The 25,211-nt window shown below is 61.4% G+C and overlaps 1 protein-coding gene across 2 annotated transcripts; it reads right to left on the minus strand.

The window, feature by feature from the left end:
- Positions 1 to 183: 183 nt before the first annotated feature.
- On the minus strand, positions 184 to 20,879 carry IGF2BP2 (insulin like growth factor 2 mRNA binding protein 2). Of its 2 annotated transcripts, none has more exons than XM_062005639.1 (16): positions 20,676 to 20,879; positions 20,084 to 20,144; positions 13,122 to 13,170; positions 11,975 to 12,026; positions 11,738 to 11,801; positions 11,107 to 11,373; positions 9,422 to 9,556; positions 8,922 to 9,044; positions 8,141 to 8,276; positions 7,733 to 7,858; positions 5,466 to 5,534; positions 4,595 to 4,711; positions 4,327 to 4,401; positions 2,810 to 2,941; positions 2,363 to 2,476; positions 184 to 1,357 (listed from the first exon to the last, which is right to left on the minus strand). In XM_062005639.1, the coding sequence occupies exons 1-16, from the start codon at positions 20,863 to 20,865 to the stop codon at positions 1,211 to 1,213; spliced, it is 1,857 nt and encodes a 618-aa protein (XP_061861623.1). In that variant the 5' UTR covers positions 20,866 to 20,879; the 3' UTR covers positions 184 to 1,210. The 2 variants fall into 2 exon arrangements, with proteins under 2 accessions (XP_061861623.1, XP_061861622.1); XM_062005638.1 differs by having other exon boundaries at positions 4,595 to 4,714.
- Positions 20,880 to 25,211: the final 4,332 nt, after the last annotated feature.

Raw genomic sequence — 25,211 nt, forward strand, 5'->3', positions numbered from 1 at the left:
TGTTACCTTTCTTTGCACTTGACCTGTGGGTTTTCTTTCCCTGCTTCTCCCCTTGCTCAGCTTCCCTCTGAAGGGAACAGCCCCTCTCTCCGTGAGCAGAGCTGGGAGGGGGATGCTGCTCCCCTCCTGTCCCTCCCCAGCAGCTCATTTGGGTCCAACAGCATTTTCCAACTCGTGGTGGGTTTTTTTTATTACAAAAATAATGATTAACCCCCCCCAGAAGATGCTCCAGCTCTCAGCTGTACAAGGCATACAAAAGTCTCCAGGAGGGGGACGCAAGCGCAAGGTGCTGAGGTACCAAAACCTGAGGTAGTTTCTGTGTGGCTGTTTTTGGGGGGGCACTTGGGGCATTTCATTCTCTTTTCTCATTTAAAAACATTGGGTTTTTTTCCAGCCTGGGCCTGACACCCCCTTATTAAATTGCTCTTTTACCCCCACCCCCCAGCTCCTCTCCCTGCCCCAGAGTCTCTCTCTCCCCTCTCTGTCCCAAAGTCCTTCTGTGGGGCTGCCAGGGCCAAGCAGGGCTGGGCCAGGGGGCACACCATGGGTGCAAAGCCCACTTTAGGACACGGTGAAGCAAAGAGGAAAGGGCATGGGACAGACAGCTTCCTCGTTTGGGAGCCAGGACCCCTTCTGTTGGCTCACTGCTCTTCTCCAAGCCCTTAGGAAATGGCTCTTTAACCCTCGTTTAACACTTTAATTCTCTCTCCCCTCCCCCAGCAATCCTCCATCTCTGCTCTACTGTGCATTACAGAACCCAGGGACTAGCTCCTCTCCTTAAAACCACTAGAAAAGCTGCTTTTGCTAGAACCAAACAAACAGCCCCTCCCCCCCAACCCCTCTGCAATTAAAAATGAACCCAAAAAACAACCCCAGAAACCCAAAAGAACTCCTTACAAACCTTACAAGTGAGAGTTAGTTGTGTTAGGGACGTAGATGTATTCGTTCTAAACTGGCTGAGCACTGCAGCTCCCCCTCCCCAACCCCCCATCCCCGGGGCTGGGGGCAAACAGGGGCCTCCAGAGAGCTCAAACAGTCTGGGTCTGTCTGTCTCTGCCCTACCTTAGGCTGAGGAAGGGGGCTGAGAGCCCTCCCTGCAGCACCCCAGGGGGCTCAGGGGTTAAGGGGGGGGGTCTTTGGTTTGCTCCCACCCTGCTGGGGTCTGCCAGGGGGAGGGGGGGTTACATTCAGGCTCTGCAGGGCTGGGACTTCACTTGCTGAGCTGCTGGGCCGTGTGTCTGTGCTCCTGGGCTGTGTGTCTGTGCTCCTGGGCCGTGTGTTTGTGCTCCTGGGCTGTGTGTCTGTGCTCCTGCTGCTTCACCTGCTGCACGATCTCCCTGATCTTGCGCTGCGCCGTCTGCAGGGGAGACAAGCAAGAAGCGGGGCTCAGGGTGGGCACTGCCACAGCCTCACCACTCCTATCCCCTCCCCTCACATGCCACAGCAGCAGCATCGCCCTCTGAGCTCAGAGCTGGGGTGAAGGATGGGTGTGAGGAAGGAGCATGGGCTGGGGGTTGTACTCCAGCTGCCTCCATCTCCCCTCAGAGACAGTTTTTGGGGGGGGCCGCTGTGCCAAGGCAGTTCCCTGCAGCCCCATTGCCAAGGGGGAGCCCACTCACACCCCAGTGCTGCTGCATGTGGTGGTGGAGCAGCTGAAACCCTTCCAGCACATCCCAGGTGCCCAGGAACCACCCCTATGGGTGCTCAGTGGTGGTCCTGGGTGGGTGACCCTGGCTGAGGAGATGGGAGAAGGCTCAGCACAGCTGGGGAGAGCAGCTGAAACACCTTTAGTGCACCCCACGTGCCCAGGAACCACCCCTATGGGTGCTCAGTGGTGGTCCTGGGTGGGTGACCCTGGCTGGGGAGATGGGAGAAGGCCCAGCACAGCCAGGGAGAGCAGCTGAAACCCTTCCAGCACATCCCAGGAACCACCCCTATGGGTGATCAGGGGTGGTCCTGGGTGGGTGACCCTGGCTGAGGAGATGGGAGAAGGCTCAGCACAGCTGGGGAGAGCAGCTGAAACACCTTTAGTGCACCCCATGTGCCCGGGAACCACCCCTATGGGTGCTCAGTGGTGGTCCTGGGTGGGTGACCCTGGCTGGGGAGATGGAAGAAGGCTCAGCACAGCCGGGGAGAGCAGCTGAAACCCTTCCAGCACACTCCATGTGCCCAGGAACCACCCCTATGGGTGCTCAGTGGTGGTCCTGGGTGGGTGACCCTGGTTGGGGAGATGGGAGAAGGCTCAGCACAGCTGGGGAGAGCAGCTGAAACCCTTCCAGCACACCCCATGTGCCCAGGAACCACCCCTATGGGTGCTCAGTGGTGGTCCTGGCTGGGTGACCCTGGCCTGGCCCAGACTCACCTGGCTGGCAAAGAAATGGCCGATGATCCTGACCACGACCTCCTCGTTCTCATCCGGGGTCTGCTCCCGGGGCACGACGACCTCTGCGCTCGTCAAGTTCTGCAGTTCATTCACCTGAAGCCAACAAGAGGCCGAATGAGGGGGGTTTGTTTGTGCAAAGGCCAACCCCCTCCCCTCCTGGTGTCCACACCAGGGTTGGTAAAGCCCCTGAAGCTGCTGCAGCCCCAGCCCTGCCCTCACCCTGCCCAGCCCACCCACAGCCTCAGCACCTCACCCCACGGCTCTGGGACCCCTCCAGGGCTGGGCACTGCCCCAGCTCCCGTCCCAGCCCTTGCTGAAGGGCTGTCCCCAGCAAGAGCCACCCCCAGGCTGCCTGGTGGCAGGGTGGGCAGGGGGTGAGGGCTGAAGCCCCCCTGTGCCAGCCCAGGCTCCCCACAGCCCACGCACCGTTTTGCCGCCTTTGCCGATGACGCGGCCGGCAGCGGACGAAGGCACCTTGATGTGGGCTTCCAGCTTCACCTCTTCCTTCGGGCTGAAGAAGTTTTCCTCCTTCAGCTTCCCAAATATCCGCCCCTGGGCCTGGGCAAAGGGGTGGAAGGGAAGTAACAGCCCGTGGGGGCAGGGGCTGGCTGGCAGTGCCCTCCAGCCCCGAGGGCTGCCACGAGCTCGTGGCCGGCAGCACCGGCACAGGGAACAGGGAGCCTCTGTGGCCCTGGGGATGAGCCCCCTGCAGACCCACCGCAGCCCCCACAGCCCCACCACATCCCCCACAGCCCCCACAGCCTTCTGCAGCCCCCACAGCCTTCTGCAGCCCCCACAGCCTTCTGCAGCCCCCACAGCCCCACCGCAGCCCCCACAGCCCCACCGCAGCCCCCACAGCCTTCTGCAGCCCCCACAGCCTTCTGCAGCCCCCACAGCCCCACCACATCCCCCATAGCCCCACCACATCCCCCATAGCCCCACCACATCCCCCACAGCCTTCTGCAGCCCCCACAGCCCCACCACATCCCCCACAGCCTTCTGCAGCCCCCACAGCCCCACCACATCCCCCACAGCCTTCTGCAGCCCCCACAGCCTTCTGCAGCCCCACCACATCCCCCACAGCCTTCTGCAGCCCCCACAGCCTTCTGCAGCCCCACCACATCCCCCACAGCCTTCTGCAGCCCCCACAGCCTTCTGCAGCCCCACCACATCCCCCACAGCCTTCTGCAGCCCCCACAGCCCCACCACAACCCCCACAGCTGCAGCCCCACCTTTGCAGCTCCCACAGCCTCTGCAGCCCCCAGAGCCCCCACTGGCCCTGCAGCCTCCCCGCAGCCCTGCATATCCCCACCCCCTGCAGCCCTCATAGCTCCCCCTGCAGCCCCCTACAGTCTCTGCAGCCCCCAGAGCCCCTGCTGCCCCCAGACCTCCACTGCCTCAGCAGCCCCCTCACAGCCCCCTTTGCAGCTCTCCACAGCCCCTGCAGCCTCCCTGCAGTCCCCCACAGCCCCCACAACTCTCCCCACATCCCCCCAGCACCTGCAGTCCCTGCAGCCTCCCTACAGCCCCCCCACAGCTCCTCCTGCAGCCTCCACAGCTCCTGCAGCCTCCCCACAGCTCCCCCTGCAGCCCCCAGGAGACCCCACTAGCCCTGCAGCCTCCCTGCAGCCCCCCCACATCCCCACCCCCTGCAGCCCCCCACAACTCTCCCCACATCCCCCCAGCACCTGCAGTCCCTGCAGCCTCCCTACAGCCCCCCCACAGCTCCTCCTGCAGCCTCCACAGCCCCTGCAGCCTCCCCACAGCTCCCCCTGAAGCCCCCCACAGCCCCTGCAGCCCCAGGAGACCCCACTAGCCCTGCAGCCTCCCACATCCCCACCCCCTGCTTCCCCCCTAGTCTCTGCAGCCCGCAGAGCCCCTGTAGCCCCCACAGCTCCTCCCTGCAGCCCCTAGAGCCCCCACTGCCCCTGCAGCCCCCTCACCTTGAACTGTGCCTCAGGTGGCCCTGTGATGATGACCATCCTCTCGCTGGCCTCGGGCCCTTCAGCTGGGGCGATCTGGGGACGGGGGGAGAGCAGAGGAGGGGGCTTCAGCGAGACCCCCCCTCCCTGGGACATCCCCTCCCACCCCAGCAGAGCAGGTAAGCAGGGTGTTGTGGGGCTCATCTGGGGAGCAACACCGCTCCCCTCAAGGCTCTGGCTGCTGAAGGGGAAAGTGAGGCCCGGGACCACCCCCCAGAGCCCCCCTCACCTTGATGGAGGCGCCGGCGAAGCGCGCCAGCTGCCTGATGTGCTGCCCCTTCCTGCCGATGATGGCTCCCACGGCCTGCGTGGGGATCAGCAGCTTCACCACCTCCTGCTCGGGCACCTGCTGGGGCACAGGGGAGCAGCACGCTCAGGAGACCCCTCCCCAGCGTGCCAGGGCAGGGGCTGTGTGAGGAGACCCCTCACCAGTGTGCCAGGGCAAGGGCTGTGTGAGGAGACCCCTCCCCAGTGTGCCAGGGCAGGGGCTGTGTGAGGAGACCCCTCCCTAGTGTGTCAGGGCAGGGGCTGTGTGTGGAGACCCCTCCCTAGTGTGCCAGGGCAGGGGCTCTGTGTGGAGACCCCTCCCCAGTGTGCCAGGGCAGGGGCTCTGTGCCCTCCCAGGGCAAGGGCTGTGTGAGGAGACCCCTCCCCAGCGTGCCAGGGCAGGGGCTGTGTGAGGAGACCCCTCCCTAGCGTGCCAGGGCAGGGGCTGTATGTGGAGACCCCTCCCCAGCATGCCAGGGCAAGGGCTGTATGTGGAGACCCCTCCCCAGCGTGCCAGGGCAGGGGCTGTGTGAGGAGACCCCTCCCCAGCGTGCCAGGGCAGGGGCTCTGTGCCCTCCCAGGGCAAGGGCTGTGTGAGGAGACCCCTCCCCAGTGTGCCAGGGCAGGGGCTGTGTGAGGAGACCCCTCCCCAGCGTGCCAGGGCAGGGGCTGTGTGCCAGGGGAGGGGCTGTGTGCCCACCCCAGCGTGCCAGGGCAGGGGCTGTGTGCCAGGGCAGGGGCTGTGTGCCCTCCCCAGCGTGCCAGGGCAGGGGCTGTGTGCCAGGGCAGGGGCTGTGTGCCCACCCCAGCCCACCCCGCTGTGGGGCACTCACGGGGTGCTGGTGGGGGAAGGCGCCGGCCGGGGGGGCCCCGTACAGACCCGACAGGTAGGCTGAGGAGCCCTGTGGTGGGAGGGAAAAGAAGGGTCAGAGACACTCACACCATGCCAGCCCCCTCCTGGCCACCCCAGCCTGACCCAGGCACAACCCTTCAGACCCCAAAACCTGTCCTGCAGAGCGTGGGGGGCACCTGAGGGTGCTCTGGGGTGGGCTGAAGCCTGGCACAGGGGGCTGGGAGCTCCCTGCTCCCCCCAGTCCCTCCCCACCGCTGCATTTCTGGCCATGCCCTGCCCTGCTTGTCACAGAAAACCAGCCCCAATGGCCTTTTGGAGCAGCCAAAACGCTGAGACTGGGCTGTAACCATCACTGACTATGGATCTCCTGCTGGGCAGCTGGAGGGTTTGGTGAGGGCTGAGCAAAACACCCGCTCTGGCTCTGATTTCCACCACCATTGCCCCCCTCAGCTTCCCAAGGAGAGAGGAAAAAGCAAAGGCTGGAGAAGATTTCTCCCAAGAGCCAGGCTGGGGCCAGGTAGGGCTCTCCAGAGACAGGGGCACGTGCCAGCACCCCAGGCCAAGCTCACTCCAGCTCCTGTGTGTCTCAAATCCATCAAGTGCTGCTGCTGGCAGCACACACAGCTCCCTCCTGCTCTGCAATGGGGCGGCTGCAGCCAGACACCCCTCTGCACACAGGGACTCTGAAGCTACAGCCACCAGCCCCAGGCCCCTGCTGGGGACACTGTGGGCTGTGAGACACCAGGCACCTGGGCAAATCAGGGTCATTTGGGCTGGAAAAGCCCTTAAAACCGCTGAATCCACCCCTGCCCAGCCCAGAACTCACCCACAGCCTCAGCACCTCAGCCCCACGGCTTTGGGACCCCTCCAGGGCTGGGCACTCCCCCAGCTCCCTGGGCAGCCTGGCACAGCGGTGACACCTCTCTCAGGGAAACAGTTCTGCCTCAGCTCCAGCCTCAGCCTCCCCTGGGATGAGCTGCCACAGAGCTGAGCTGCTTCCCTGGCAGGGTTGTTGCTTCCCACCAGCTCCTTGTTTCGTTACTGAGAGCAACAGCAGACTGGGTGAAGCAGCCCTGGAGGAGACCTGCCCATGGCTCCTGAAGGCTGAACCCACTGGGGCAGCCACACTGGGCACAGGCTGCTTGGCTGGGTGGGCTGGCAGCACCCCACAGCCCCTGGGACCTCCCTGCCAGCGCTGCACTCAGCGCTCCCCTGCGCCTGCTCCCCTGCTGCCAGGGACAGAAAACAGCACAGTGAACGAACCCTGTGGGGCCCAGGCCCTGGGCTGAGGGGAGCTGCTGCCCCTCAGCTGCTCTGGGGCTGGGAGGGGTGGGCAGGGACCCTCTCTCCAGCAGCACTCGGGCTGCCGTGGTTTGCCTGTCTGCAGCCCCAGTGGGGCTGGAACTGCTCCCCACATCTGCTTTGCCCCAGCTCAGCTTTGTCCCAGGTGTCAGCAGCCACAGCAGCAGCAAATGCCCTGTCTATAGAGTCAGACCCCTCACAGTGTCCAGCCTCCTGGGGCCAAGCAGGGCTGAGCCAGGCTCGTCGTGCCCTGGGGCTGTGCTGGCTGGATCCAGGCACCCACCAAACCCAGGCCCAGGGGGCACCACAACCCAGTGGCAGCTGTGGGGTCAGTACTGAGGACCACCTGGATGCTGACATGGGGCAACACTTTCTGTGGTGCCCAGTGACAGCACTGGGGGTGATGGACATCAGCTGGAACACAAACAGTTCCCCTGGCACAGGAGGAGAAAGTCCTTTGGTGCTGAGCTGAGGGAGCCCTGGCCCAGGCTGCCCAGGGAGGGTGTGGAGGCTCCTTCTCCAGAGGTTCCCAAACCCACCTGGACACATTCCTGTGCCCCCTGAGCCAGGGGAAGCTGCTTGAGCAGGGGCTGGGGCTGGAGCAGCTCTGCAGGGCCCTTCTAGCCCCCATTTACCATGCTGGGATGCTGTGACACTGGCACAGATTGCCCCCAGCCGCCCTCAGAGCAGCACCCCTGGGACATAGCCAGTCCTTCCAGGCTGCAGCTGACCCTCCTGGGGAGCTCAATCCAAGGAGGGGCAGAGCCACAGCCCTTCCCTGCCTTCTGTGATCAGCATCTGCTCCAAGTGCCCGACCCAGAGGCTCCCCACGAGACGGCTCCTACAGCTCCAGCACCCACCCCCCAGAGCTCCAGCAGCAGAGTCTGGAGACCCCTCTGCCCCAGAATCACACCCCCCCTCCCCCCCAGAGCCTCCCACACTTACTGCAAAGGGGTGGTAGGGGCTGGCCGCAGCCCCCCGGGCCCCCGGCGTGGGCGGCAGCGTGGGCATCCCGGCGGAGAAGATGCCCAAGGCGCTGAGGTTCAGCCCTGGCATCAGGTTGGCTTGTTGCTGCGAAAGCAAAGGCACAAGGCAACAGTCCCAAGGCAGAGCAGGGCCTGGGGGCTCTGAGCACACAGCCAGGGCCAGCTCAGGCAGCAACTTTCTGGGAGGCGCCGGGGCAGGGCAGGGCAGGGCAGGGCAGGGCTGGGCAGGGCAGGGCAGGGCAGGGCTGGGCAGGGCAGGGCAAGGCTGGGCAGGGCAGGGCAAGGCTGGGCAGGGCAGGGCTGGGCAGGGCAGGGCAGGGCTGGGCAGGGCAGGGCAGGGCAGGGCTGGGCAGAGCTGGCAGCTTACATTCACAGCCACCACGTCGCTCTCATAGGCCTCTCGCAGCTTCCTCGTGATCTCCACCTGGGCGCTGGCACACGCCTCGGCGCTGCCCCGCACCGTGACCGTCCGCTCCGGGTTGTAAAGGGTTAACTCCTGCAGGCTGCCCCCCCAAACCCCCCCCAGGGAGAAACACACAGTAAGTTAAACAAGACTCCAACCAAAGATCAAAGTTCAACCCCGAGAGACCCAGCGTCTGGAACCACACAGCCCCTCTCCCTGCCCCACGCTGCCAGGCACAGCGATGCCCACCCGGGCTGGGCAGGACACAGCTGCTCTGGATGCTGCCCCGTGCTGGGCAGGACACAGCTGCTTTGGATGCTGCCCCGTGCTGGGCAGGACACAGCTGCTTTGGATGCTGCCCCAGGCTGGGCAGGACACGGCTGCTCTGGATGCTGCCCCGTGCTGGGCAGGACACAGCTGCTTTGGATACTGCCCCATGCTGGGCAGGACACAGCTGCTCTGGATGCTGCCCCATCCTGGGCAGGACACAGCTGCTTTGGATACTGCCCCATCCTGGGCAGGACACAGCTGCTCTGGATGCTGCCCCGTGCTGGGCAGGACACAGCTGCTCTGGATGCTGCCCCATCCTGGGCAGGTCACAGCTGCTCTGGATGCTGCCCCATCCTGGGCAGGACACAGCTGCTTTGGATGCTGCCCCAGGCTGGGCAGGACACAGCTGCTCAGGATGCTGCCCCATGCTGGGCTGGGGGCAGGGGGCTTGCTGGGGTGCCCCCCAGTAACTCACGGGGAGATGGTGATCTTGGTGCCCGTGTCCTGCTCGATCTTCTTGAGGTTACGGCCCTCCTTGCCGATGAGCCTCCCCACCAGGCTGTTGTGTGCCAGGATCTTCAAGGGGATCTCTTCTGTTCTAAAATGGAATAGAGAGTAAACATCTAAAGGTGCACCTGGCCTGGGATCCAGCTTTCAGCCAGGGGCACTAAGGTGCAGGAGCAGAGGAACCACCGCCATCCATCGCATCTCCTCAGCTTCAGCTCAGCTTCAGCAGAGGGGGACTCTGGCACTTGCCATGCCCAGAGGCACGGCTCTACCTCACGTGCTCCTCTCCTGAGTTTGCCCACACGCTCCTTGCACCCACCTGAGCTTGTTCTCTGCAGCACACCGTGGGGAAGCTCTCCTGTGAGCCCTTACCGTGCCCCGTGACTCTGGGGGGCTGTGGGGTGCAGGCTGAACCCCCCCCTCCCTCCCTGCCAGCCCAGCCGCCCGCTGTGAGCCAGGGCCACCTACGCCTTGGTGTCCTGAGCCTCCTTGTGCACGATGGCCAGGATCTGGCGGCAGGCCTGGCTGCAGCCCTCGGCCGTGCCGTGGATGCTGATGGGCTTCTCGCCCGCGCCCGCGTTCTCCTTCCGATGGATGTCAACCCTGCGGGGAGACAACGGGCACAGAGCAGCCCCTGAGACCACACAAAGCACCACACAAAGCCCTTGCTACTCACCCCAAAGCTCGTTCCAGCCCCTGCTCAAGCCCTGGCTCTCGCTTCCAGCCTTGGTGCTTCAGCTCAGGTTGGAGCTGTTTATGCCCAGAAGTCTGCCTGGGAGCTGGGAGGCATCAACCAGCATCAAACCATGCACCAAGAGGGGGCAGAACAGATCCTCAACCCCACCAAGGCCTGAGCAACCTGGTCTCTCAGCTTTGATGCCCCTTCCCAGCACAACAGCCCACGCTGGCGGCTGCCCCGACACAGCACACGGGGGGATCCAGGACCTGGTGTGGCTCTGGGCAGGGGCTGGGCAGCGGGATGTCACCAGCACCACGGTCCCTGGGATCATCACCAGTGGGTGAGGGCAGCCTGAACAGGGCAGGGCCGAGGGCTGACACCCCAAACTGAAGGCAACAGTCTCCTGTGACCGCTCAGGAGGGCGCATCAGGTTGTTCCCTGCAGCGGAGGTGGTGGCCTGCCGTGGCTCACAGCCCCCTCAGGCAGGTCAGGAGAGGTGAGAGAGTGGGCACAGCCTTCCTCCACAGCAGCAGCTCTTCCAGGCAGGCACTGGGGAGCCAGCCCACAGGGAGCGATGGGCTGCGTGGCACAACGTGCCCCAGGCAGCTGCGTCTGGCCTCGTGCCCAGGAGAAACCAGCAGCCTCCCACCGTCCTTGCCCGGCTCAGGGCTTGCAAAGGGCAACCTTCTGGTCTTGAGGGCAAGGACACAGCTACCCCTGCTGCTCATCACACCAAGGGACTCACCTGGAGAAGGGCTCATGGCTCCCAGGGCTCCTCTTCCTACACATCTGCCCCCTCCCCACACAAACCTCCCCCTGCACACCCAGTGCTGGAGCTCAGCTCGCTCAGCCAGCTTCCCACCTCCTGCTCCACTGGAAACACTGCTCCCTAACAACTTGCTTCTAGAAGCTCCTCTGAGAACTAGCACATCCTGGAGGATGCTGTGGTAGAGGAGCCCTATGGCCTGAGGGGTCCCTGGGCTCAGGATGACCAGCAGGGGCCAAGACAGCTTTGGGTTAAAGACAGACCAGGCTGGGGAGGAACAACCCCTGCAGGAGAACCATGCAGAAAGCCAGAGGGCAAATCAGGGTGAGCAACACAGACACTCTTGGCAAGGCAGCCCCTCTGCCCATTGATGCTCTTCCTCCCTTAAAAGGGAAAATGTTAAGACTGTAAAGAAAGGGCTTCGAGGGGCTGAAGGCAAAGCCCATCCTTCCCCAGGCAGCACCCCACGGTGCCCCCTTCCCCTCCAGCCCAGCCAGGGAGCTGCAGGACAGCCTTGGCAGCATTCCATCCCCAAACCTGCCCTGCCTCCCCGAAGCCTCGTGCCCAGCCATCATCAGGCTTCAGACACAGTCTGCAACATGCATCCTCCCCCTTTGCTGCACCCAGGAGCAGCTCAGCCCACGGGAGACCCCCAGCAGGAACCCCCAGCCCCCTCTGCAAAGAAAGGAAAGCACAGGCGGTACTTACTTGGCCTGGGTTTGCTTAGTAAGGTTCTTTATGGTCAAGCCCTCCTTTCCTATGATGGCACCAACAAACTGGGTGGGCACCAGCATCCGCAGCGGGAGGTCGAGGCGCCTGGGCTGCCAGGAGCCCCCCGGGGACGGGCCCCGCTGGCGGCAGGACGGGGCCCCGCGCCGGGGCCGTGCCGGGGCTGAGCTCACCTCCTCCTCCCGCAGGTACGACACCCTGAAGGAGCAGCTCTCCAGCTGCTGCCCGCTCAGCCTCTCCATCGCTCTGCGGGGACACGCGGGGAGGCGGCTGCTGAGGGGCTCCCTGCAGGTGGGGGTGTCCCCACAGCACCTGCCCCTCCACAGCCCGGCCTCTGCCTCTGTGTGTGATGGGCACTGTGTGAAGCCCCTTCTCCTAGGAGGGAAAGGGTGGCACGAGGAGACCGCTGGCAGAGGGTATGTGAGGTGATGTAGCTCGAGATACAAGCAGCACCCGCCCGCTGTGCCTCGAGAGGACAGACAGGCAGCCCTTGAGGCACCCTGAGCTAAAGAAACCAGCCAAGGAGGTGCAGCAGGAAGACAAGAAGCTTGGCAGAAACCTGGTTGAGGTGGTGTGGAAACACAGAGAGAGCGAAACAAAAGCCACTCACACTTTTGCCTCTTCCCTAGTGGCGTAGGTGACGTTGACAACAGCTGTTTCAGTGTCTGTGTTGACTGGGGGAAGAGCAAGAGGAGGGGTGTTGGAGCAGAGCAGCCTCCCCAGGCTGCTGCACCACGGGGCTTCCCCCAGCACACGGCCTGGGCTGGCCAAGGACCAGGAGCAGCCACAGCCAGAGGGAGGGCTGATGGCTCAGGAACAGATGAGCATCAGTGCTGGACCATCTTACCTTGCTCTACATTCTCCACTGTCCCATACTGAGCTAAGAGACCATCCAGCTCCTGGGGGGGAGAGAGCAGCAGATAGGGCAGGTGAGGAGCTGGGAGTGGGCAGCAGATTCAGCAAGATCTTGACTGGCTTGGGAGCTGAGCAGAGAGGAACCTGCACCAAGGGCAGAGTCCTGCAGCTGGGGAGGAACAAGCCCCTGCACCAGCACAGGCTGGGGGTGACCTGCTGGAGAGCAGCTCTGGGAGAGAGACCTGGCAGTGCTGGTGGGCAGCAAATAAACATGAGCAGCAACGTGCCATGGTGGGCAAGAGCCAATGGAAGCCTGGGGGCATCGAGTGTGGACGAGGGAGGTTCTGCTCCCCCCTCTGCTTTGCCTCATCTGGAGTCCTGTGTCCAGTTCTGGGAAACAGGGAACTGCTGGAGAGAGGCCAGTGCAGGGCCACCAAGATGCTGAGGGGATGGAACATGTGTGTGAGGGGGAAAGGCTGCAGCCCTGGGGCTGTTCAGCCTGGAGAGGAGAAGCCTGAGCTCAGGGGCACCTCAGCAACACTCACAAGCACCTAAAGGGTGGGTGTCAGGAGGATGGGGGGACACTTGCTTATTTGGTGCCTAGTGACAGGACTGGGGATAAGGGACACAAACTGGAACATGAACAGTGCCCCTGGCACAGGAGGAGAAGCTCCTTTGGTGCTGAGCTGAGGGAGCCCTGGCCCAGGCTGCCCAGGGAGGGTGTGGAGGCTCCTTCTCAGGAGGTTCCCAAACCCACCTGGACACGTTCCTGTGCCCCCTGAGCCAGGGGAACCTGCTTGAGCAGGGATTTGGGCTGGAGCAGCTCTGCAGGGCCCTTCCAGCCCCACCATTCTGTGATGAACCTGCCTCACTCACAAACACCCTGCAGAAAGCCCCCATCACCCAGCTGCTTCAATGCCTTCAGCCACCAGCATCCCATTACCCCAACGATGCCCCACAGCAGTGGGACCCACAAGCAGGCAAGGAGAGACAGCCCAGCCCACGCTCCACCTCCCTGCTGGGGTCACTGGGAAGGGTAAAGGGTGGCCCACATGCACACCACACGCTCTGGCTGCACAGCTCATGCTGCTCAGCACAGAGCAGGAGATGAAGGGGCTGTTTTTAGGATCCATTCTTACCTCCCACTGCAGGTGTGGGGGGATGTTCCGGATCTGGATCTTCCTGCTCCTGCAAAGACAAAGCCTCACATCAGGCTCTGCAGATGGGCTGCAGGAGGAGTGCAGAGGCTTTTTGGAACCAGAGGGCATCTGGTGAGAACCTCAGGAAGCATCTACCTTCCTTCCTTCCCCACAGGCAGCAGGAGCAGCTCATCCCTGGGCAGGGGGATGAAGCTGCTTTGGGACGCTCCCTCTTTGTGCTGCCTGGGGGGTTTCCAAGGAAACCTCCTGAACCAAGCCCCTGCAGAGCCAGAGCTTCACTGGCCTTGGGGCTCACCTGGCCTTGGCACCCAGCAGCCCAGGGGCCGTGAGGCATTTTGAGGCAGCTCCGCCAAGAGGAAGCAGCACGCTGGCCAGGCACCGTCCCCTCTGCCTTGAACTGAAATGCACCACGGCCATCATCTACCTCCCCCTCTGCCAAGGGAGATGCCAGAACAGCCTCAGCTCCCCTGAGGTGCTGCCTCACCCCTCCATACCACTTGCTCACCTCCCAAAACACCCGAAGAGAAGGAGCACAGCGAGGTGCCTCGTGACCCCACGTCCCAGCAGGATGCTATGGCACGCTCCCACTTCCAGCACCCATCTGAGCAGCTAAAGGTACCCAAACAGTGCTCAAGGCTTTGGCCCCACCACCTGGCAGGTCTCCCAGTTGCTCACCAGCACCACTCAGAACTTTTAACCAGGGTTATTATTGCCCCTGGGTCACAGCTCTCAGCATTCCCCACTGGGCTGACACGGTGCTGGCTCACAACGCAGGGCTGTGTTACCCCCAGGGCTGGGGCACAGACCACACGTGGTCCTCACAGGACAGGGCAACAGACCTGAAGGCCACCCTCCTCCAACACTACTCCTGGGAGGACTTGGAGGGGGGAGAAACCCCTTTTCTTTTCATTTCCCCCAACACCTGGGAGATGGGGGTCGATTTCAGCACCCAAACACAACCCCCAGTGCAGGACCCAGGGCTGAGGGCAGCAGCCACGTTCCACCCGACCTGTTCTGCAGCAGGGCTGGGAGGAATGTAAAAAAATAGCCATAAATCACAATAGCCAGTGAGTACAGGCACACAGATTGTGGAAAAATACTGAACTGTGTGGCCTCAGGTAACCGTGAGAGCCGTGGCTTCTGCATCACCCTCCTGCTCTTCCCTACCTGCAGGCACCCGCCAGCCCAAGACAGAATGCCCGGCTGCAAGCTGGGCAGCAGCTTCAAGTGCCAAGGAAAACACGTTGACTTGAGCTCACTTGGGTTTTCTTGCCCTTCTAAACTCAACCAAAGATGGTCCCTCTCACCATAGCTGCTCTGGCTCGAGGGGAAAACATCTCCTCCCTCGCAGAGAGGGGCTTTGGGTGCCGCAGGCTGGGAGCTGAGCTGGTGCAAAAGCCCATGGCAGAGCTGTGCTGGGTTTCACACCTCTGCCAGGCTGAGATGGTGAGGTGAGAACACCACAGCCCCATGGGGAAAGGGGACAGGGGACAGGCAGCCCACAGCCACCCGCCCGACGGCCGCCACCGGCAGCTTCACGTGCTGCTGAAACCCAGCACGAAACCAGAAGATGCCTCAGACCCTGAGGTTTATTCCCCACAATCTGCAGGATTGTGGTCTCTGGGGTTTATTTTCTTAGCACATCTCTCCTTTCCAGCAGCCCAGGGAAGCAGCAGCACTCGTGTGAGCACCCCTCTCCTGTAGCTCCCAGGGAAATGATGGGTAACAGCTCCCACCCCGAGACCCAGGGACACAGAGGGCACAAAGAACAAGTACAGAACACAGATGAAACAGAGCCATGAAATGAAAACAAGGCACCAGACCCCCCTGCCTAACCTCCCCAGCTGCCCCCCCAGCCCCTGGGGCTGCAGCTCCATGGCACACCCACCACTGCCATCGCCTCCTGCTCCACAGGGTTTCACCTCCACAGGGTTCTGGGAGGCAGAGACTCACAGCAATACAGTGAAACCTGGCTGAAACAGAAGCCTCCCAGGGGCAGGGAAGGGATGGCTTCACTGCTCCTCACCACAAAACACATGAAGGTTTCTTCCTAGTCCAGCTTTGTAGTATCTTAGTCTAACAAAGCCATCGAGGGATTTTACCACCTTCCACCCCACACCAGTACTGAGGGCACAGAAAACACTGTCTGGCAGCTCTTGCTCTCATTAAAAATCAGTTTTCAAGAGAACTTGGAGGGGGGGAGGGAAATCCAGAGGGCAAACATGCTAGAAACCAACAGCCTCCCTGGCAGCTCTGCCTGCTTCAGGGGGTGTCTGTCCCAGGCAAGACAACAGCTACAAAACGATGCTCATCATCAAGCAGGGACCAAACTCAGTCCCACCTGGACTCTTCAGCCCCAGTACACACATCCCCCTGGCCAGGCAGGGAGCACAGCAGCTGCTGGCTTTGTGTCTCTTGATTATTACATGTGGTTTTTTTGCTCTATCAGGGTCATCCTCATCAAGTTTTGCTCTGACTCAGCCCAATCCAGCAGCAGATCCTAACGAGCAACAGCTCCAGCAGCACCAGGCTGGATGAGCACTCAAGGGCTGCCCCAGTTTCCTCCAGTTGCCATGAGCATGGCAGATGTGTCTGCCCCAGTTTCCCCCTCCCAGCCCATAGACTTTGCCTTAAGGAATGAAAATCCCACTAAAGCCCTGTCCCCTTGTGCAGCAGGAGCACCCTGTGAGCACCCAGCACGGGAGGGACCTGGAGCTGAGGGGTATTAAAGGCGGGGAGGGGGGGGAAGGGGAAGGGCAGCCCATCTGCCACAGCTTGGGGGGATTAAGGGGGGAAAATGGGAGGGGGGAGACAGAAAAAAAGGGAGAGAAGGAGAAAGAAGTGGGGCAGGAAAAAGAAAGGGAGAAAAAAAAGAAGGGAGAAGGAAAAAGAAGATGGAAAGTGGGGAAGGAAAATGAAGATAGAAGTGAGGAAGGAAAAAGAAAGATGACAGGGCAGGAAAAAGAAGAAAGGAGAGGAAAAAGGGAGAGAAAGAAAAGATATAAGGGGGATGAAAAATGAAAGAAGGGGAAAAGGAAAATAAAAGGAAAGGGGAGGAAAAAGAAGAATGAAAGGAGGAGGAAAAAGGATGCAGCAGCTGGGGGAGGGCTGTGGGATGGTGAGGGGGGTCACAGGGGGCAGCAAGGCCATGCCCAGCAGGGCAGGAGGGCAATTCCCACCACTGCAGCAGCTACAGCACCATCACCAGGTAATGCACAGCCCCACCAGCCCCCTGCAGCCCCCAGCCCAGGAAAACAAACCCCTGCCATGGCCCCACCTCCCAGCTCAGAGGCTGAGGGAGTGCAGCAGGGCTGGGGGGAGCACCCCGGGGGGACCCTGAGGGGCTTCTCCCAGCCACCCCACAGAAACTGGGGCCCAGAGCTATGAGAACAATGCTGCAGAGTGGGAGGAGGGTGCCCAAGGCCACCCCCATCACCCTGCCTGGGGCACATTTATCTGCAGCTAGGTGGAAAAGTAAAGGATCTTTTACAATGGATTTCAATATGCACTGAATGAAGCTCTTTAATATATAACAGCACATTTTAAAGTATGTTTCTCCACCTAAAAGTATCTTTCTGGATACACTTTCACCACAGACCTATCGAGTGTTTCATACACAGCATCTTTATAGCAAAGTCCACAGCATAAAAGACAGTATCTTTCATTTATACACTTACAAAACACACTAAAGAGTTCAAATACTGAAAGATTGATTATTAATTGCTATTAAAACCCAGACTAACTACAGCTATCTAAAGCCCAGACCAGGGGGTGCAGCCCCTTTCAGCCCTCAGCCACACACCACAAAGCTTCCAGCCAGTTTAACCCTCCAGCCAAAGCAAAACAACCCCTCCCCAGGCTGCTGCCAGAGAAGAACCTGTCCTTGCTCTTGAAGTTTCTCTCATTAATCAGAGATATTTTTTTAGGATCAGAGTTTTTGGGGCTGGGGAGACACCCAGGAGTCTTTTGTCTGCTCCTTTCTAGAGGCACTGGTGGCTTTTGCTACTTGGCTTTTGCAGGAGGATTCCCTGTCCCCTAATTAGGCATCTCATTGATCTCATTGACAAAGAGTAACTCAGGGGAAGAGCAAAAAAGGCTGCTCCCAGGGAGACAAAAGGGCTCGTGGGTTTATGGCAAGCTTTAACCTCACCGGTATTTTGGGTAGAGAAACAAAGGGGGGCGGAGGGAGAAAAATGAAGAAGTAAACGGCTGGAGCTAAAAGAGGTGGAAATGAGAACTGAATGATGCTCAGGAGAGGAAACTCATTTCAGGGCCATTCCTTTGGCAACAGGAGAAAACCCTACAGAGCCCATGAAATGCCCCCAGCAAAGCTGGGCCAGGCAGGTTCAGCCCCCTGACCTCTGGCTGGGGCAAAACCACCCGACTTTGGCCGTGTACCGAGTCACCCTTGTTGGGGGGAAACCCCCCCTTCATGTTCTAGAGATTTCCAGCCCAAGCTCTCTCCAGCAGCTGCCCCCTCCATGCTCTTCACATCTCCCTTGTGCTTTTATTTCTCATGGCTGAAAATTAGAGCTGAAGCAGAAAGGATGAGGCACCTTTGCAATCGGGAACTCAACACTGTCCCTGGTTTGGGGCTCAGCACCCAATTAAGCTCAGCACTTGCACCCAACCCTTCTATCAGTCAGCATTGAGGAGCCTGGGTTTGACTTTCCAGAGCTCACTGAATGTTAGTTTTTGGTTTTGAAGCACATCCTTCTGTCCCATTAAAAGGATCTCCCAGGATTTCAGACACGTGCAGCCTGTCTCGAAGGGGAAAGAGGCCGATGCTCCCCTCACCATCATGCTCAGGACACAAACCACCCTGGAAGAGGGATCACAGCCCCATGATTTAAGCAAACAAAAGTGTTTTCTGCTCCTGCTGAACTTAAAAATAAACTTAAAGACCGATTGAGAAAGTTTTAAACGTGGGTAAAAACCAGAGGGTGATTTTTTTTCCCTTCAGTTCTCCAAAGCACAATACAGCATACCCAAGGAGAAACCAAAAGACAATCGAGACACTGTTGGATCCTTCCTATAGAGCCCCAAATCATTTGCAAGGCAGCAGAATGGTTGATTTTTAACCCATGAGAGGCAGCTTGGCTGAGCAGGGAGGATTCCTGCTCCTTCCTCCCATCCTCAGGGGTAATTCCACCCTGGGAGAAACAGAAACAGCCCCTGGCAGCAGCACTCAAGGCCCCTTGAGGAAAAACCTACAGCAGGGAGGTGCTGGGGGGTGGTTCCAGGCTGTTTCTACGCAGATTGTACTTCTGTGTGCACAAACACCCGGGTAAAGCACAGCTCTGCTGGGCTCGGTTGTAGAAATGAAGCAGCCCAGGTGAGGCACTGGGCATCGACACCTCCTGGCACCCGCTGCCACGCCATGGAAACACTGGGGGACCAGAGCCAAGAGGGGCTCAGCTTCCCCAAACCCAAACTCCTTGAAATAAGCACGGGGGGCTTTACCTGGGGAACCCCCCTGGGATCCCAGCACCTCACTGGGACTCTGCAACGGCAGAAACAGTATTTCCTAGAAATTTCAAGGCGGGGAAGGGTGGAACAGACCAAAACACGACCACGTGAGGCTCTGCTCCCTGCCAAAAGTCACAGCACAAAAACAAAGCCGAGGCAGAGGCAAGCTCCCCTCCACACCAGCGAGCCAAAGCACAACACCTGTCTTTTCCAGGAGCAGCCTAAATGTCTATAACCTGAGGAAAACTCAGAGCGGAGCTGGAATGGAAAAGTGGGGGCCAGCTGAAAACAGAGCGATGCAAACATCAGTCAGCCCTTACTGCTGGGCTCTTCAAAGGTCTGTTTGCTTTGAAGACTCAGAAGGGAAAGCTTGGGCCTGACTGAGCATTTAAGGTACAGAGGAATGCCTTGTTTACATCCCCGGGGCAGATGGCAAAGTTCAAAGCCCCTTGTCCACACCATCTCCCCAAACTCCCAGCCTGTGGCTCTGTCACTCCCCCCCAAGCCTCCTAGAGCCCACCCCAAGGCTGCTGCAGGGGTTTTGCTCAGAAACACCACTGGGGTAAATCGTTGGGCTGGTTTGTGGAAGGATGGAAGGTGAGGGAGCGTGTGATGGGCGCCGAAGCCATCGCGCCCGGGCACACGTGATGCCGCGCACGAGCCGTTTCCCCCACCGAGCCCACGTTACACAACAGCCTTTCCACCAGCTCCCCGCGATTTCAAACCTTCCCACTCCCACCTCCAGCCCAAAGCAGCAGCAAACCACCCGGCAGCACCAGCCCAGGGGGGTCTTTAGGGACCTTTTTATCACGACACATGTCAGAGCCGGAGGATGGGGTGGGGAGACGATGGGACTGATGCAGCTACGCAACGCCGTGCCGGGGTTGGATTTGTAGGGGTTCAAGGAGCGTGTCCCCATCCCACCTCGCTGCTCCCCAACACCTGACTATAACAGGAGGGTGTGAAATGTGTGGAGCACTGAGGCAGGACAATAACAGGGGAAAAGAGCAAATTGCTCAAGTACTTGTTGAAAACAAAACCATCCCCCAGTGTGGGCATCCCCCCCCGCTCTGCCTCCCGCTGCAAACCCCAGCCCACCCCCCTGGCCCTCGCAGAAAGGGAGGGAGAAGAGAGGCTGCGTTTTTATCCCCCCCTCACCCCACTAAAAAAGCAGCTTTCTTACTCGGGCGCCGCTGGGGAGAGGCAGCCCCTGCCCCCCTCCCGCCGCGGCCCCCGGCTGCCCCGCACCGAGGTGGTGGGGAGAGGAGGGTCCAGGACCCGCCGCTCGCCCCTCGGCCGGGACCCCCGTGAGAGCGGCTACCGGTCCGTGCGAGCGGGGCCGGGCACCTCGGGACCTCCATTCCCCCGCCTCCGCTGTCCAGAGCGAAAGTAAAAGCCGGCGGGGCTCCCGTCTTCCTCCCCCCCAGCCCCCGGAGCTTCCCCCGCCCGGTGGGACGGCGAGGGGGGGTTACCTGAGCTTTTTAGGCACCGAGTAATCCACCTCCATCACTTTGCCGTGCAGCTCCACTTTCCCTGCGGAAACAGCGGGGTGCTCAGCATCCCCCCCCAGCAGCTCCCCTCGGACCCCCCGCGCCCTACAATGCCCCCGCGCCCCCCGGCCGCCCGCCCCCCGCCCGGGCCGCCCCCGCCCGTGCCCGCCGCCGCCCCGCCGGGGCCGTGCCCGCGCCTCCCCGGCCCCCCCAGCCGCCCCTTCGGCCGCCCTTTGCTCCGCGCTCCCGAGGAGCTGGGGCAGGGCACCTCGTAAAATGCTTCCCGAGGGGGAGCGGGGGGCGGCGGGGCGGCGGGCCGGGGGGCTCCGCGCCCGCTCGCCTCCTAATAAAATCGGAGAAAAAAATCAGTGAAAAATACGCGAGGTCGGGAAGCGCCGGGGCGGCCGCGGGGACAGGCGCGGGGGGGCGGGCGGCCGCCGGCGCGCCGGGAACGGGGGTCGCGGCACCGGGGAGCCCCGGCGGAGCGCGACGAGAGGGGCCGGGGCGTCGGGCCGGCGGGGAGCCGGGGGCACACCCGCGGGGCGGAAGGGGGAGGGGGGCACCGATGGCTCACCGGAGAGGGTCTCGATAGCCCGGATGGCCCAGTTCTGGTCCGGGTAATCGACGAAGGCGTACCCCGACTTGAGCAGGACCGGGCCGGCCAGGGGCAGCTTCCTCTCCCCGAAAAGCTGCTCGAGGTCCTCGGCGGTGGCGGCGGGGCTGAGGTTCCCGATGTACAGCTTGTTCATCCTCCGTCGCTTCATGGGGGGAAGCCGAGCGCCCCCCTCCCACCCCTTATCCCCCCCCACCCCCCTCCCCGCCGCCACCGACACCCCCGGCGGGGGCAGCTGCGCGCCCGCTGCTGGGCGCGGGTCCGGCGGCCGCGGCTCTGCGCCACCCGCCCGCCGGAGCCTCCGGGAGCGCGGCGGGCGGAGCCCGGCCCGGCCCTGCCCGCCCCCGCCGCCCCCCGCCAGGTGGAGCCGCGGGACCCCGCCGGGCTCGCGGGGGTCCCGTCCGCGGGGAGCGGGTCGGGGGTCGCCTGGCCCGGGCAGGAGCGGCTCTCGCAGGTGGCGGGGGCGGAGGTGCGGGGCTGCGGCCCCGTCCCGCTGCCGGCCATAAGAATGACCCCCGAAATAAAGAGGAGGCTGCGTTAAGGGCGCGGGAAGCGCGAGGCAGGGCGGCCCCCGCGCCCGCCACGGCCACTCCTGCACCGAGCTGGCGCGTTCTCAGCCCAGCTCCTGCGGCGGCCAGCGCGGGCTCTGCCGAGAGCCACCTTCCAGCCCCCGCGGGCTACTCCCCTGACTGTGCTCTTTCCTCTTCGTGAGAGCACAAAGCCCAGGCTGTATGGACCTGCATCAGGAGACTAAAGTAAGGTGCAGAGCCCATACTGGCTGCGGGGGCCACACACACAGGTGCTGTCCTGGAGGGAGGAGGGTGGCTAAATGAGATGCTGCTGCCTCCTGCCCTGCTGCACCTTGCCCCTGTCCTGTGGAGGTGCTGGAGGGAGTAGGAATAGCACTGCTGGGTGCTCGAGGCCGTGCCGTGGCTGGAGTGCAGTGATGCAAAGCAAGAATCCTTTCTCCTCCAGCTTCCCCGTCGTTGCTGCCGCACAGCTCCTGCCGGGTGGCAGCAGGGCTGGAGGCTCGACCAGCCCCGGCAGCGTTGTGTGGTGCTCTGAGGTGAAAGGTGTTGATATTGTCCTTGGCAACACAGCAGACCCTGCCTCAGGCCATGACTGCAGCCTCTCTGCTGAGCTACCCACGGCCACGGGGCAGGGGCTGAAGAGCCGGGAGCAGCAGAAAGCCTACGAGCCCTGGCTGGAGGCTCCTGCAGGCTGTACCCCAGCCAGTCTCCTCATACCTGCCTGACCTCATCCCTCCAAGTCCCTGCTCTTTGCCTCTGCAGAAGCAGCTCACCAACCTTCTCCAGCTGTTTTCTCAGCCCTGTGGAGCTGGGAGCCTCTCCCCCAGGGTTTTGGTTGGACAGGTCTTGGTCCAGATGAGATGATCAAGGGTGAAGGGTGAAGAGCACAGGCACGAAATAGCTGGGGAGGCAGCAACCACCCCGGGAAAAGAGCCTCAAAGGTGGTGTGGGAGCCAGCAGGAAGGGCAGCCCCACACAGGGGATGTGCAGCCAGGTCACTCCTCTCTGAAAAAGATGCTGACATGGACAGAGAGAGCCACAACACCCGAGAGTGAGGGGAATGTGAAGGAGGGGTTGTTTAGTCTGGAGGAGGAGGAGAAGACAACAGGCTTGTGTGTGTGAAAGGCAGGAGAAATGAGAACCGCCCAAGATCAGAGCTGGGAAGAGAAGGAGGCAGTGCCATCCCCTGGCTGGAGGGTTTGGGAGGGGTAGGACAACATCTGGGACCACCCCCTTCCCCCTGGGGCCGCCCCCAGGAACTCTCAGGTCTCCTCCGAACTCCCTGGCCCACAACTCTGTGTTATCCCCCCAGCCTTTGGCTTGGAGCAGGCAGGTTAAGAGCTGTGAGGTCTCATCACCCTGTTCTGATGGACTGGTCTTACTGGGGTGCCTCTGGGGGCTGCGTTGGGGCAGCCACATTGGGATCCCTCCTTGGATCCTGCAGCTGGAGCTCCCATCCCCAGGGGGTGCTGGGGACAGGACAGAGACAGCATGAGCAGCCCCAGATACACCTTCCCCTACAAATTAACTCATTTCATTCACGCAAGAGCCTATTTTTTGGCTTGCAGAAACCTCCCAGCACGAAACCTGGGCAGCTTCTGCGGGGAGGAGGGAAGAGCAGCAGAGCAGAGCCCTGGGCAGCAGCCACAAGAGCTAATGGGCAGATGAGACTGGCCTTCAGCAACGGTGCAGGCAGCAAAGCAATGCACAATGTGGCTCAAAACCACTGGGGGGGATCCTCCTCCTGCCTATGGGCTGGGACATGAGGGAAAATCCAACTACTAAATGGCATCTCAGAAGCTTTGAGGCCTTCAGGGGGCGCCAAGGTGTGAGGCAAGGCTCGAGGCTGGAGCAGTGAGCCTCTCTCAGCTACACGTGTACAGAGGCTGAGATGTAACTCTGGGTCTTTTAAGGATGGGGAAGGTGGACAGAGATGGACCATTAGCTCCTTCCCAACTGCCTACAAGTTCTGCTGACTCTCCTGAGGTGATCTTGCAGGACCAAGGTGATAAGCAAAGGTCAGGTGCCACACAGGGATGCCCAGGAGAGTCCTTCGGAGCCGTTCCCACCCCATTGCAGCAGGAAAAGGAGAGGGTTGGCTTTCCCAGGCTCTGAGGGCAGCTGGGGTGGGTCAGGAGCAGCTGCCTTCACTGGAGCCACAACATGAACTGCAAAACAAGTTGCCTGAACTGAAATGAAGGAGTTGTAGGAAGCCAGGCAGCTAAGGAGCGAGCTGCAGTTCAGCGCTGCACGCGCCCAGGAGCTCCCAAGATCCCTGTGCGAGTTGCTTGGTATTTATAACCCCCTCTCAAGTTAATTTGGATCCAGCTCTCCTGAAGGTACCAAACCCAGGACTGGCCCTGAGGATCCCAGCCCTGGTTTGCCAATGCTAAGCAGCTGCCTAAGCCCCTGTGGGACAGGCACAGACTGACCCAGAGCTGCACAAACACCCCCCACTTTTCACCCCCCTCCTGCTTTCCCAGTGTTGTGAGTGTTGGAGAGAGGAAAGGGTGCAGTGTCCCCCCTCCCTGCCTACAGCTAGGGGCTGGCTCTGGCCCCTCCAGAGCTGGGACACAGCTCCAGGGCTCCCTGGCAGCAGCAGGGCCGCGGTTTGCAAGCGCATGACATACCTCAGCCCGTCAGTGCGGCCGTCCCGCGGAGACCCGGCGAGTGCACGCGTCAGGAGCATCTGAGCAGGGGATCCCTCTGCATCATGGAGCAGCTGGAGTCATTCAGCAGCAGGAAGCACCCACACAAGGGCTCTCCTAAAGGCTCTCCTCTCTGCTGCTGCTGCTTTCCCCGGCCCCAGGAACAGCTCCAACAGGGATTTTGGGAGCACCTGGGCACGCTGCCTCTCCCCACAGCACTGCTGCCCCCTTTTGTGCCCTCTGCCAGGGGAAGGGCTCTCCCAGAGGCATTCTGCGGGGCATGAAAGAGTGTGGGCAGCAGGTCCAGGGAGGATGTGCTCCCCCTCTGCTCTGCCCTGCTGAGGCCTCAGCTGGAGTCCTGTGTCCAGTTCTGGGCTCCCCAGCTCAGGAGAGACAGGGAACTGCTGGAGAGAGGCCAGTGCAGGGCCACCAAGATGCTGAGGGGATGGAACATGTGTGTGAGGAGGAAAGGCTGCAGGCCCTGGGGCTGTTCACCCTGGAGAAGAGAAGGCTGAAGGGGATTCTCACCAGCAGGGTGACTCAGAGCCTTTGCAGAAGCCCCAGGTAGCAGCGTGCAGGGAAGGGGCGGGAGGATGTGCTCTGGCAGCAGGGAGCTCCCAGCTGAAGGCAGCTGCCAGCAACTGCAGCACCAGTTGCTAAACCCTCCCTTTTCCTACAACACAAAGCACAGCTCAGCACAGGGGACACGTCTGGGCTCTGTGGTGGTCAAAGGAAACGTCAGGCTGTGACTAACAACGTGTGGTCTGAAGGACAAAGGAGCAGGGTCAGACTCCACGGGTGGGACTCTGCTTTCCCAGGCAAAGCTCCAGCCCCACAGCCCCAAAATGCTCCCACCAGGCAGGGGGCAGGGCTGCTCTGGGCATGTGCAGCTTCCCCTTGCTCAGGGGGCACAGGAATGTGTTCAGGGGGGTTTGGAAGCCTCCTGAGAGGGAGACTTTGCCCCAGGGTGCTGCTGAGCCTCCCCCTCCCCAGGTTGGGCTCCTTCCTCCCATCTCTCACCCCGTGCTGTTGCATAGAACTTATCAAACTGCTTCTGGGAGGGAGAGGGGACAGCCTTTCCTCCTCTCCATCAACAGAGGACATGATCTGCAGCCCAGAAGTGAGCATACCACTAGCTGTAGACAAAACCGTTGTCACCACCAACCAGTGTCCACCAGCTGAAGGTATCTCCTCTGATGGGGATGAGCTGCACTGTGATGGACACACAGCATGGTCTCTGCCCAGCATCTTTTCAATCCAACAGGCAACTCAGCAGCTACAATGATTCAGTGCTCATTTGATTAAGGAGGAATGGGCTC

Source organism: Colius striatus, chromosome 12 (assembly GCF_028858725.1).
Source record: "Colius striatus isolate bColStr4 chromosome 12, bColStr4.1.hap1, whole genome shotgun sequence".
Taxonomy (NCBI): Eukaryota; Metazoa; Chordata; class Aves; order Coliiformes; family Coliidae; genus Colius; species Colius striatus.